We start from the raw sequence: 14,633 nt of genomic DNA on the forward strand, positions 1-14,633 counted from the left end.
TTGGTGGGAGAGTCTATGGAATTTTCAATCATATTAGGTATACGTCAAGATTCGCTTTGAGTTAGCGATGAACCTACTAGGATCATCCAACATGGCACATGTTGTTTGTATATGATATTGTCTTGATTGATAAAACTAGAGGTGGAGTTGTAATTGTAGAATTACAGAGAGAAGCTTTATAATCTACTGGTTTTGACATTGGTAGAAATAAGATAGAATATTTGAAATGTAGTTTTAGTCATGTTAGGAGGAATATTGGAGAAAAAGACTAAGTTTGATTGTCAATAAAGTAAGCACTAGTAGATTTAAATATCTTAGTTCTATTATGCAAGCTGAAGGAGCAATTGAAAAAGACAAAATACTAATGCATAGTTAAAGCAGGTGGGTAAAATTGAGAAGTGCTGTGGGCGTGTTGTGTGATCAGAGAATAATACATTTAAATTAAAAGAACTGTTCTATTTTTTTTTGATCAGCAAAGAGAAAATAATATTAGCAAGGCATCAAGGGGATGCCAACCAGTGGTACAAAAACATCAACCTTTCTGTAGAGTGTCGCAACATCAAGGATACATAATGATCACTAACAATTTTCCTGCTAATCCAGTTAGAGACAGCAGCAACCCATTGGTCTTTGCAAGTCTGAAGCGTAGTTGTTGAAATATTGAATATTTGAAGGCTCTATTATTTCTTTCTTTCTAAGCACACCAAAAGATGGCGAGAGGAATGAGGTTCAAAGTCTTTTAATTCTCCTTGGTGGCATTGATGCCTTTCCAAGCCCAAATATCCCCTCCAACTGAATTTTCCGCAACCCACTGCTGTCCAGTCAAGGAAAGAGCCAAATTCCTGAAGTTCCTTGTTTAGGGGCTGTGGAGAAGAATGTGGTTGACTGATTCTAGATCAGCCTTGCAAAGAAAACACATATTTGTGACTGTAAGCCCTTTTTCCTGCAGATTGTTGTGGGTTAACATATTTCCATGTATAGAATCCCAAACAAAAAAGGCAGCCTTTGAAGGGAGCTGCCATCCTCCAAATGTGAATACAAGTGGAGTTGTTGCATTTTGTTCCCAACAATGAGAGCTTCTTGTAGAAATATTTAACTAGAGGTCCAAACCCAACCGAAAACTGAACTGAAAATTGCGGTTTTGGACTTCCTGAACCGAAACTGAAACCAAAATCGAATGTGTTATCCCATGGAGAACCGAACATTCGGCTGTTTGGTTATGGATTTTTTGGTTTTTAACCGATTTTCAAAATATTTAACATTTAGCAAACGCAGCAGCAGCGCAGCCCTAACGGAGATGCTTGAAATTCTAGATCATAGAAGCAGAAATGCTAAGAAAAAGGAATGCTTGAGTTTTATTCCAAGCACTGTGGTACCTTAGGCAGAGTCGAGAGACAGAGAGAGACTGAGAGCCTGAGAGAGGCAGAGTTGGCAAGTCGCTAATAGCTCGAAGGCTCAGAGCAGTGACGACAACGACGAGCATAGAGACCTAGATTTGAGAGTTTGGTCTGAGGGAGAGGCAGAGACTCAGAGTGGCGTCGACGATTCGCAGTGTAAAGAGAAATCGAGTGAATATGAAACCCTAGTCCCCCACTCGCCCACTCCCCAACCCATATATATATATTAAATAATTATATTAATTTATAAATTTATTTTTTATTTAAATTGATTTTTCGGTTTTTTCGGTTCGGATATATTTTGAAAACAAAACCAAAATTGAAACCGGAAACCAGAAAACCGAACCGCTTGTGATTTTGGTCTGGTTTTGGTCCAATTTTCGGTTATTCGGTAATTTTTGTACACCCCTATGTTTAACAGTGGGAAAACCATTTTTGTCTAAAGCCCATTTTGGTTTGTTTGTGATGTTTTGGTGACAGAATTTGTAGAGAAATCTGTAAAAGTTATTAAGTGCATGAAACTCCCAATCTGCCAAATTCCTAGTAAAATGGATATCCCTGAAAATTCCCTAATTAGTAATTTGGAGACGATGATTGATAAGGCCATTTTTGTCACAAGCCAAGCTATGGAAATTCATCTGTGAAGGATGGGATGACTTTTTTCCAATTTGTGACCTGTCAAGTGGGGAATGGGGCTAATGGTAAGATGTGTGGCATGAGAACAAGTAATCTTAGGGCTGCCTTTCCTTCACGGATGAATTTCCATAATCCCTCTCCATAAGGGTCCCTTCTATTGTGAGTTGTCCAATCATTTTGCTCAAGCCCATGTTTAGAAATAATAACATCCCACCAAAAGTAGTCTTTCCCCTTTATGAACCTCCATAATCACTTCCTGTGAAGGGCTTTATTGAAAGTGAAGAGGGATTTCAACCCCAAACCTCTTGAACCAATGGGTTGTTTGACCATTCCCCATCTAACAAGGTGATATTTAAATTCCTCCCCCAATCTTTTCCAAAGAAATCTTCTCTGAATTCCCTCCAATATCCTAGCAATTGAGGTCGGTAAGGGTAAATTGGAAGATTCGTAGTGCTCCTGATAAGGGTGAGTCTACTACCTTTTGATAAGAAGTTTCTTTTCCATCGTACCAATCTCCTTTTGAAATTTTGAATAATAGGGTCCCAAACTCCTTTGCCTTTGAATTTGGCTTCGAGGGGGAGATCAAGGTGATTAATGGGAAAAGTTCCCATCTTGCAACCCAACAGACCCGCATGGAAGAGCCCCCTGTGTTCTCTCTAATTGGAATAAGCTGAATTTTACCAAGGTTCAGTTTCAGTCCTGAGACGACCTTAAACTCTAACAAAATGTATTGGAGATTGAGGATATGAAGAGGGTCGTCTTCAGAAAAAATGATATTATCTTCTGCGAAAAGAAGATGAGGAACTTTGTAAGCCTTCCATTTCTACCCACCTTAAGACCTCTAAAGATCCCTCCTTCTGTAGCTTTCATCAATATGAAGCTAAGCACTTCCATAACCAAGATAAACATAAAAGGGGACAAAGGATCTCCTTGTCTCAAGTCTCTCGAGGAGTAAAAGAATTCAGAAGGGCAGCCACTTATGAGCACTAAGAAGCTTGGGGTTTTGATGCAATCCAACTACACCATAGCTCCCCAAAGTCCATTTTCCTGAGGAGATAAAAAAGGAAGCCAATTGACATGATCAAATGCTTTCTCCATATCTAGTTTGCACACTATTCCCTTTTTTCCTTCCATACCCTACCTCATTAGCAATGAGGGCTGAATCCATAATCTCTCTTCCAGGCACAAAAGCATGCTGAAATTGACCAATGACTTCTGGTATTGCTTTTTTGAACCTCTCAGTGAGTACTTTGGAAAATGGTTTTGTAAATGCTTTCGACCAAGCTAATGGGGTGATAATCCTTGATGTTAGCAGCCCCAACTTTCATTGAAACAAGAGTGAAAAAAGTGGTTTTGATGCAACTGACGTATTTTTCTGATCTATGAAATTCCTCAAACATGTCGTGCTTGAGGAGACCCCAATTAGCTTGAAAGAAAGCCAAGGATAAACCATTCGGTCCAGGCGCGCTTTAGCCCCATTGCAATTTTTAATAGCTTGGAGGAGTTTTGCTTCTTCAAAGGGTCTCTCAAGCGACCTCGCAGTGAAAGAACTTAGAGATCTGAAATTGATGCCATCTACTATGGGCCTCCAAGTCTTGGGTTTAGTGTAGAAGTCTTTTTAAAACTCAAATACCTTTCCCAAAATCCTCTTCATTAGTTAAGGTGATTTCCCCAATGTTAATGCTTGATAAGGTGTTACTTCTACAATGAGTGCTGCTTGTTCGATGAAAGAATTTTGTATTACAGCCCCCCCCCCTCTCTCTTTGAGCCATTAAGATTTGGATTTTTTCCTCCAATGCATCTCTTCAAGATTAATAGCCTAATCAATTCCTTCTTAAGCATAGCTCTTTTGGCTTTTGTTCATTATAAAGATAGGGAGATTTTTCTGCTCATGAAGTTATTTGATGTCATTAAGGATAACAATCTTCTTCTCTTGAACATTCCCAGAGGTGTTTCTATTCCATATCTCTAGCTTTTCTTTTATTCCTTTCAACTTTGAGACAAGCACAAAACTAGCCTTCCATGTGACTAGAATAGAAGAGCACCAAGTTTTCACTAAGTCCTTGAAACCATCATGTTTTAACCACATATTCTTGAAGCGAAAGGGGGTTAGGCCCTATTTAACTCTCCTCTTGTCATGGGATATGGGGAAATGATCTGAGATGGGCCTATGAAGTAGACTTTGAATCATGCGAGGAAAATGAAGTTCCAACTCAATTGAAATTTAGAAAGTATCAATCCTTAAAAAGGAAGGCAGCTCTCTGGAGTTGGACCAAGTGATTTTGACACCATTGAGAGGGAGATAATAAGGGCATTCACGTTGATGAAGTCAAGGAATTCTTTCATGCTATTGGTCTCAGGGCTACCCCCATTTCTTTCATGTAGATACGCTATCTTATTGAAATTGCCTCCAATGATCCTAGGAGCATCCCATCTACTCATAATCTCGAAGAGCTCATTCCAAAAAAGAGAATTGGGGGGTCCTTCAATTGGGCCATAAACACTTATGAAAATGCATTGAAAGTTATCATTCATGCTTTTGAACAACAAGAGATTGAGAAGGAGTTGATGGAGTGGTCCAACAATTCCACATACTGGGCTTCCACAAGACTAGTATACCTTTTGAGCTGCCTACTGCTCCAAGAGGTATCCAATCACATGTGTCTTGGTCCCAAAGGTCATTGATCAAGAGCTGCTCTATTGTCTCCACCTTAGTTTCTTGCAAGAACACCACATCATCACTCCAATCCTTAAAGAAAGGACTTGATTATAGTCTTCTTGGATTTGTTGTCAAGACCCCTCATGTTCTAGGAAATGATTTTTCTTAACATGATTTAACACAAGGGCTTCGACTACTGTATGCCTTTGCTATTTCTAAGCATCCTCTTGTTTTTTCATTGTTCACTATACATTCCAAGTGCTTTAATTCCTTATTGGTATCCAACTTCTTGATACTGCTTGAAGGTTTTTTTTGATTGCTTCACATCTCCTCTCTTGTCTTTTTTTTCAATATCCTTAAGCAATTGTAAGGCTCTCGCCAAACCCTTCGAAGGACATGCCTATGGTTTTGCTTACCAAGTTCAACTTCTGAAGAACCCAAATAGATACTCAATTCTTGAAGTGAGCACTATTTGAGTCCAAGTCATTCAAAGTGTCAAAATTGGGTATATCAATCAAATATTAAAAGTTGGAATTGACGCACAAAGTGTCATAACTAGTACTAGGGGTTGGGACAAGTGCAAGTCTTCCAATATCATTTGGAGAATTAAGGGGTTCTTGCTCCAGAACAATCTCCTCTTGAGTTGTAGTTGCTTGTGAGAAGGTCTTCTAGGGGGACAACCTTCCTAAAGTGGATTAACTTTTTGGTAATTTCAGAAGGACCATCGTGTAGCTTAAAGGGAGAAAAAGAGTTGGGATTGGACTTTGAGTAGTCAAGTGAGAATGGAAGGCCGTCTTTAGCTCCAAGGCCTAAGTTAAGGCCCACAGCCCACTTCGACATCCTCGAATGAGACATAGGCTTTAGGCTTGTCTTTATTCAGCTTATGGAAATCCAAGGAGTCATCTGCAACATTGCTCTTCTCCCCCATAGCACTCGCGAAGGATTGGATGAGCTTATTCGTCTTCCCCCCCGCCTGTGAGTTGGGTGTCAAGCCACCACTCAGCAATAGGCTTAAAGGCTTGCCACAATGAGGGCAAGGGCACAAAGGAGCTGATCTATTGAGAATTGGGTTCAAATTCACTGGGGAGGATGTTGGCTTCTTCTCCACCTATTGAACAACTGAAGATATTGAGCCTTTCTTTGTGGGAGAAAAAACACGACACCTAGCTTGGCTGCCGAGGTGGAGATCCTCATCCATCCCTTGGATTCAAGCCCCTAAAAAAATGCAAAGGTTCCCCAATCACCACTATTGGTCTTCATAAAGGCAAGGTAGTTACCAAACGTCTTCGAGTTCAGCTTCAAAGTGAGGGTTCTATCCTTGATCCTTGTTTGATGAAACCAAGATTTTTCCTGGGATATGGATTTTTTCAGAGCCCAAAATTCTTCTCAAGACTCAAGAGACCATTTGAATTTACCATCTCTATGAAGATGGAGATCCTTCTTCCCCTGCGGTATTCCATGATTCTAAGAAAATAAGAACTTCCCCTTCTAAGACCTGGTCAAAGGATTTCTTTTCAACCACCATAGTGTGCTTCCCATCCCTTGGCATCACGTCAAGACATACAACAAATAGAGAACCAGGCCTGCGAGGGAGTGAAAGGACCACGAGAGAAAAGGGCCTTCTAGTGAACATGTAGAGGCCAACTTTGAGTAGAAGGAGCTTGCTGTCACTAGAGAGGATTATGCGAACCAGAGAAGCTTGTGAACTAGGAGAAAGCTTGCGAATCTGAGGAACAAAGGGAAACTTGCGAACCAGTCACAAAGTCGATTAGCAGGAAGCAAGCGAGAACCAAAAAATTAGAGAGAAAGGTTGAAGCAACATTTGGAATATGCTAGGGGTAGTTGAAATGATTGAGCAGATGACAAACTATTTAATATGGATTAGAATGTTAGAAAACTAAGAAACAAGATGATCAAAAAGTAAAAGTTTCTAAAATGAGAATACTAGGGTGGAAGAGTGGTAAGTTAGGCACAACAAGTTAAGAAGATAAGATATGGGAGGGGCAGTTGAAATGGTTGAGCATATGCAACTTAGGTGAAATAATGCGCTAGTGAGGTGGTGTTAGTTAATGTTTGTGTGAATTGGAGGGGGAGGGGTAGATGTAGAATAACTTGGAGTAAGATAACGAATAAGGATTTGGGAGCCTTTATTGGTCAGAGGACATTGCACTTGATTTTGAAAAATGACACAAAAGGATTCATGTAGCTAACCTCACCTAGTGGAACTTAAGGCTTGGTTATTGTTGTTGTGTAACAATGAAATGTATGATTACAGTAACAAGGTTAGCATGAAACAATCATTCAAAATAATAAAGTTAATGAGGTTGCTTGTATGCTGCATGAGTCCTCTCATGCACTCTTCAGGCCATGAGTTAGCTTCTGCTAAGCATGAGTGGACTTAGGCTATGTTAGAAGTTAGAAGAAACTTTAGTTTCAAACTATTTTCAAATAACACCAGTCTCGTAAGTTGTGAATAGCAGTTGCACAAAAAAACATCACTCAAATAGTTTTGAAATCATCAAAACATCATTAAATGACCATAAAATGTTCAACATCATAAAGTATCCAACTTTACTCCATATTCTTCAATGATCAATGTGCAAACTATACTCACGAAACATTGAAATATTCCCAATATAACTAATACCATCATGTAGTATTCACAATAATATCATGCACAAAACATTTGTAACAACATGCTCATTATCCTTGAGAAAAAATAGATTGAGGCACACTATAATAGACATAACGGGGCAAGACAAGGTGACAAGGCTTGAATCTAGCAATCAGAGCTTTCATACCAAGTTAGATTACCAAAAAGCTTAGGCTGTTAGGTGGTGGGCCAACAATACGTATACATAAACAAACCAAGCCTTAAGTCTAACTAGGTGAGGTTGGTTACATGAATCCTTTTTTGCCAAGTCACACAATTGTTGGCAATTTATTTTGACAACTTTAGAGCTATTATTTTCTTACTATCTCATTCCAGGTTATTTTAGATCCAACCAAGTACTGTCTGCTGTCACTAATTGTAACCAATTCACTGCTCCTCATTGATGCACTATTTGGTTTTTGTTGCAAGTGTCCAAACCATTTGATCTGTCCCTCCCTTATCTTTTACAAGTGCTATGCGTAACCTACTGCGTATTTATTCATTCCTTAATTTGTATTTTAATGTTATACCACTTATCTACCTTAGCATTATCATTCAACAACTTTTACCTTTTGGATATGTTGTTTCTTAGTTACTCAACATTTTGGTCTAAATTGACCCATATATCATAACTAGTCTTTAGCTGTCCTATAAGACTTTCCTTTGAATTTTAGGGTCATTATGTGATCACACAACACATCCAAAGCACTTCTCCATTTTACCCACCTTGCTTTAACTCTATGTACAACATTTTCTTTGATTTCTCCTTCGGTTTGCATAATATATCTAAGATATTGAAAACTAATAGTACTATTAATTCCTTGACCATCAAGTTTAATATTTCCTTTAATAGTCCTCCTAGCACTGAAATTACATTTCGTATATTCTATCTTATTTCTACTTATCCTAAAACCCCTAGATACTAAAACTTCTCTCCATAATTCTAATTGAGATTCTACTCCATCCCTAGCTTCATCAATTAAGACAATATCATTTGCAAGCAACATACACCATGAAACTTTATTTTGGATACTCCGAATAAGTTCATTTATCACTAATGCAAAAAGGTAACGAATCAAAATAGGTTTTTGATGTACACCTATGTGAATGGAAATTCCTAGACTCTCTACCTATAATCCTAACTATATTCATTACTCTATTGTACATATCCTTGATGACTTAAGACCTACTATATATTCCCCTTTTTCTAAAAATCACGATAGGACTTCCCTAGTACCCAATCATAGATTTTCTTTCAATTAATAAAAACCATTTGCAAGTCCCTTTTTTTTCCTGAACTTTTCCATTAATCTTCTTTGAAGATATATAGATTTTGCAGTTGATATCCTAGGGCATAAAACCAAATTGATTTTCTGAGGTCCTCGTTTCTAACCTTAGTCTTTGTTCAATTACCCTTTCCTACAGTTTTATTGCAGGACTCATAAGTTTAATTCCAATTTTGACTATCTCCTTTATTTTAGGTACTAAAGTAAATAAATTAGTTAATAAGATAACTCAGTTTTCATGTAGGCATTTTCGAACTTCAATTGGGATGTCCTTTGGTCTTATTGCTTCCCATTTTTCCTCTTTTTCGATGCAAACTTAATTTCATTAACTCAAAGTTTGTCAATAAATCTCAATTTTTATTTTTTATTTTTTCCTCATTTGTCAATTCTAAGCTTAAACCTTCTACTTGGTTTTCATTGAACAACTTACTAAAGTAACTTTCCCTTCTTTCTTTCATATCTTCTTCTTTAACCAACACTTATCATCCTCATTTTTTATACATTTTACATTACCTAAATCTTCGCTCTTCCTTTCTCTAACTCCGCCAAGTTTAATTATGTCTCTCCCCTTCTTTTGTGTCTAATCTATGATATAAATTATTATATGCTCTGTGTTTAGATTCACTAACATCCGTTTTTGCATTTTTCTGACCTCTTTATACTCTTCAAAGTTTTTTATGTTTCTATATTTTTTCCATGTTTTGTACCAAATTCTTTTTGTCTTCAAGGTATTTTGTACATCTTGATCCCACCACCAACTTTCTTTACTACCTGAGACTCTTCTTCTAGATTCACCTAAAATCTCTTCTGCTATATTTTTAATAAAGTGTTTGCATCTGCACTATACATGGGATGTATTTGAGTTGAGTTGAGTCGACATAGTTGGATTCTTGAATTCGATTCGACTCGAAAATGTTGAGCTTGAAACTTGACTCAAACTCGATCGAGCACAAAATTGTTGAAATCAAACTTGACTCAGCTACAAGTTCTTAAAACTCGAGCTTGATTCGATTATGAATTAATATAAAAATAATATAAACTAATATAATGTATCTATAATATTAAATATATGTATAAAATATATATTATATGACTTATATAGTATAAAAATAATAAAATTACAAAAATCTCAATTAGGCTTGATTAAGCTGGTGGTTAGTATTACAAAACTCAAATTGGACTCGTTAAGATACTCGAGCCGCTTGAACTCAACTTGAACTTTTGTAGAATTGATTCAAGTCAGGTTATAAAGCAAGTTGAGTTTGAGTAGCTTACGACCAGGTTTGACTCACTTACACCCCTAATTATCCCCTTATTGTCCAATTATAATTTATAGGGGGATATCTAGCTATTGAAAAGTGTCCATTTAAATTGTAAATTTGCTAATTAAAAAAATGATTGTGAGAATAAGCATAGTGTATCTACCAATCCTGTTAGTCAAAAGTCTAGTGGGAGTTGTTGATTGAAACCAATGTTTTAAAAAGCAGAAGGCAGAAGGTGAGGCATTTTAAGTTTTTAACCCTTAAGAGATGAGGTGTAGGACTTAAGGTGTTGAGGTGTAAGCCTTTTGGAATTTTATCTTTAGATAAAAATATGTAAATAAATTATATTTATTTTTTTAAAAAATTAATAAAATTATTCAATGAAATGTTAAAAAATAAAATATAATTTGTAAACTACTTGTTGGCCATTTAAAAAATACTGACTTAAATTCATTAACTCATGCCAAGAGATTGCTACAAGATTACAAAGTTCAAACTATTTTCAAGATCTAAGATGCGACTCAATTATTTTGGAAATGTTGATGTACAAGAGTTTTAGAAATCAACTTACATTACGAGTTATGACATTCATTTCATATAAACATGCAGTTCAAATTTTCTTGGCAAATCAACTCAAGATTCTCACACTCAAAATGTATAAGTCTCCACTTAAAAGATGCAAAACGCGTGCTTTTTTTGTACAAATGCATAAGCCCCAAGGTGTTTTAGACATGCTTTGTCTTAAGGCTAGCCTTGATTGAGCCTTTTAAGACATTGATTGAAACATGTGATATTAGGTACCCAAAATTACAGGATGGAGTTGCATGGAAACAGCATAGTACATGTCTATGCCCTAAATACAGTTTCAAAGAAACTAATTGAGATAAAAGGGAGTGTCTCAAAAACTTCATCTCCAAGATGGTGATGCCACAACCTAAAGGGCTTTATATCACCATCAAGCCTTAGCTCAAAATAATATAACTGGAATAAAAAAAACTGCTAAAATAAAGTGATTACTGTAAAGAGAGCTGGACCAGTTGTAGGACCTTGATTAGAAAATGATTTGTAAAATCATGGAATGGTTGATTTTGACTTAAAGAACTTGGTGGCATTGCATGCTTTAGCCCCTCTGGCAGTTTTGGGCCTCTTGTGAGCAAGCTGCGTCAGAGACTTTCCTGTCACTCATTCCAGATCACAAAGACATAAAATCAACAAATTATAAATGTGAGGAATTTCTTGGCCCTCATTCTAGTAGTTGGATTGTTTGATTGTTTGCATAATACTATTATCAATTATGAACGCCTGCTTTTAAGCGTTTTGCTCTTAATGTGTTTTATAGCAGTTTTTTTTACTAGCTACATTATTCTTTATGCAGGTTATCCCGGCATTGGATCCCCGTACACCAGTATTTGCGTCTTCCTTCACGATGGAGGTAAATGACGAGGCTATGACAAATGTAACTTTTCAGTTTATGGAATTCTGTATTTTAGGGAGTGGTGATTTGAAGAAGAGAAGACAATGATGCTCAGCGGTTTAGAGTATCTATATCTTGGCCTGTAATGATGATCATGATAGCTACCAATTAAAGCTACTTATATTCAGATTTGACCTATAGACTCTTGAAGTTTCTAAGCTACTATGGGAATAAATTGCATCAAATCTTGATGCTAACTTGGTATGCATGAACTGCAACCCCCAGGGCAGCAGCCCAATCCACTTGCCTCATCAATTATTGTGTAGGGTTTTATATTTGCTAATATGATGTTTTTGCAGGTTATGTGTGATCATGTGTAATTTTCTGCAGTATTGTGGATTTTCTTGAGATATTTTTAATTCTGGAAGTCTCTTTCTTTTTGATCAGTTGATAAAAAAACGTTTAAAGGAGTTTGGCATCTTTGTTCCATCGAGGCTAAGGTTGTTTAGAACAAGGAGGAAATTCATTGCCGGACCATTTGAAATAGAGCCTATTAGGGTCACCCATTCTATTCCTGATTGCTGTGGACTGGTTCTACGTTGTGCTGATGGTACAATTCTTCATACTGGTGATTGGAAGGTGGGTTTTAGATTCACGTGTATCTTCTCTTGTCTATATTTGTTTTTTCGAGCTACATGAGAATTCCATGTTCAACAGATTGATGAGTCACCAAGGGATGGAAAGGTTTTTGACCGTGAAGCCTTAGAGGAGCTCTCAAAAGAAGGAGTTACATTAGTAAGTCGCCGAATATATGTATGCGTGTGTTTGTGATAAGTTCGGTGTTAACTTTTGAATTTTGAGGAAGAAATAAGGGGTTTGTTAGGGACTCATTTGCAAGGGATTCTTCCTCCTGGAAGAAGTTTGTGCAATAGGTGTCGTTTTTTTGGGAGGAAAAATAATATTGAGAAGAGTAACGTCTCATATTCTTGGTGCTTGTGGATGGGGTGCAAATCCTGATGAAATGCAGCTACTGTTACTGAGTTATGAAAATTAGTGGGATGCATAGTTGTTAGAATCTTACATTCATGATTTTATTCATATGATTCATATCAATTCCACCCCAAATAGATTTGAATCTTACTAATGAATCTAAAAACAGCTGAATCTTTGCCAAATCTATTGACTCACCATATGAATCTGTCAAATCAATCCAAATCTACTGATTCACATGATTCTTAACCTATCATATCCTGACTAACCTGACTAGTTTAAACCCCCCAAAACAACATTTCTTTCTTTTTTTATTGCTTTTATTTTCACACAAGTACTTTCCATTCCTTGCCTACATCAGTTTTGTGCTTAAGAAAGGAGAAAATTGAACCTTAGGTCTTATGCTGCCTTCACAAAACCTTTCTTTACTCTTGGAGTACAGTGTTATGCCACTGAGAAGGGGCAGAACGCTCACCAGCTAATGTGGTACTCCTGTTTTCTTATGCTGTTCAGATCCAAAAGTTTTTTTTTTCAGTAGAATGTTCAACTATTATAATTTTTTTAGGTTATTTATTTTTTTCTTTTTAACCTGAGAAAGAATATCCATGGATTATTATTTCTTTAAATTGTTGATGTTTACCAAAAGTTCAATTTTTATTTTATTTTATTTTTTCTTGATTCCTTCCCTTAACAGCATAAAGTTCATTAATTTATTAATATCTCCTAACTCATTCTCGTCTCATTTGTTTAGGGAAGCAATAGCATACACATGAAATATGATTTTTTTTTTATCATCAAAATTTAAATGTATTTTATTATTTTGCTGCTTGTTTATATACCAATATATGCATGTTAGTTGGAATTGATTTTGGAAAGTTATACCGAATCGTGGTTTTATTGCTTCAATAAACTATTATGTATTGTCACCCATAGCCATAAGCCCATAGTTTATCATGGCTTTCATAATATAAAGTAGTGTTTTCTCTGCTTCTTTTCAAGCAATGCTATATCAATATGTCCTGCCAAATGTCCCGCTATTGCTACCAATTGCGGCAAACACTGGTAGTAGTTGACCTAGGTACTGCGTACTTGCGCCGCACATTGTGTCATTCCTATGCTAGCAATTGTGACAAGGCACTAGTACTTCTAGCCTCATGCATTGATAGGAATTGCATCAGGCACTACTAGGTGGGACATTAGGAGATAGTAGTTTTTGAAATTTTTGTTGAAGTCAAGCCTGTGCATTTACATTTTCAGTTCTTGATTTTTTTTTTTTTGACTTCATATATATATATATATATATTTTCTATTTTCAGTGAATTCTGTTTTGCTATCTAATGGAAGCCAAAAAAAGAAAAAAGCATATAGTACAGCTTCATTGGACTTGATGCAATGGGAGTTTATTACCTGAATTACAGTTGTTCCCAAAATAATCTCAAGTAATTACCACTCCTTTTCAGATGATGAGTGACTCCACGAATATTCTCTCGCCTGGAAGGACAATTAGTGAGTCTGTTGTGGCAGATTCATTACTAAGGCACATTTCAGCGGCTAAAGGAAGGGTTATTACCACTCAATTTGCATCAAATATACATCGTCTTGGAAGTGTAAAAGCTGCAGCTGATCTAACTGGTAGAAAATTGGTATGTTCTCTCTGCTCTACTGTCATGTACTTTCTTCCTTCCTTTAATGTTTGGGATACTGTGCAGCTCAAGAGTTCTCACGGAAGAATTTGTCATTTTGATATGTAAGAATAGACCTTATTTTTTTTTTTTTAAATTTTATTAGGTATTTGTTGGCATGTCATTAAGGACATATCTGGATGCTGCTTGGAAGGATGGAAAGGCGCCAATGGATCCCTCAACTTTGGTAATAGCACAATAGCATTTTCTTATTGCTTCCTGAGCCCACTTTTCTTATTCTTTTATGTTATTGCTTCAATCCTTCTCATTCTTTCCTTAGGGTTATTGACATAGTGTGTTTACTTTTTTTATTTGGGGGTGGGGTGGGGGAACCGAGGTTATAAGTTTAAAGTTTTGCTTTGACCTTGAGTTGAAAAAATGGCTTCTTTCTATATTCAGCATGTTTTTTGATATTTGTCTCACATTTTTTTGATCAGTATATTTATCCGGCATCTTTTGACTGAACGCTGTTGTAGCTTGACTCCTTGTTCTGGATCATTACTGTTGTGAAACTTGGTTAGGTTGTCCTGGAGAAATATTTGTTCAGTCACATGTCTTGTGTATGATAGTTAGTGCTGGCATCATCATTGCTAATTCTTAAATTTTAGAACAAAACCCCCTCTTCCTTTTTCGATTTTCATTTTTCTATGTTAG

At 36.5% G+C, this 14,633-nt stretch overlaps 1 protein-coding gene across 4 annotated transcripts in view; it reads left to right on the forward strand.

Annotated features, from left to right (window-relative positions):
• Positions 1-14,633, forward strand: part of LOC131159377 (ribonuclease J) — a 33,258-nt gene that overhangs the window by 11,972 nt on the left and 6,653 nt on the right. For all 4 annotated transcript variants that reach the window (XM_058114250.1, XM_058114249.1, XM_058114251.1 and 1 more), the window contains 5 exons: positions 11,269-11,325; positions 11,755-11,946; positions 12,025-12,102; positions 13,758-13,940; positions 14,086-14,166. In XM_058114250.1, coding sequence (XP_057970233.1) covers positions 11,269-11,325; positions 11,755-11,946; positions 12,025-12,102; positions 13,758-13,940; positions 14,086-14,166 — 591 coding nt within the window. The remainder of the gene's footprint in view (positions 1-11,268; positions 11,326-11,754; positions 11,947-12,024; positions 12,103-13,757; positions 13,941-14,085; positions 14,167-14,633) is intronic.

The sequence above is a fragment of the Malania oleifera genome, chromosome 7 (assembly GCF_029873635.1).
Source record: "Malania oleifera isolate guangnan ecotype guangnan chromosome 7, ASM2987363v1, whole genome shotgun sequence".
Lineage (NCBI taxonomy): Eukaryota > Viridiplantae > Streptophyta > Magnoliopsida > Santalales > Ximeniaceae > Malania > Malania oleifera.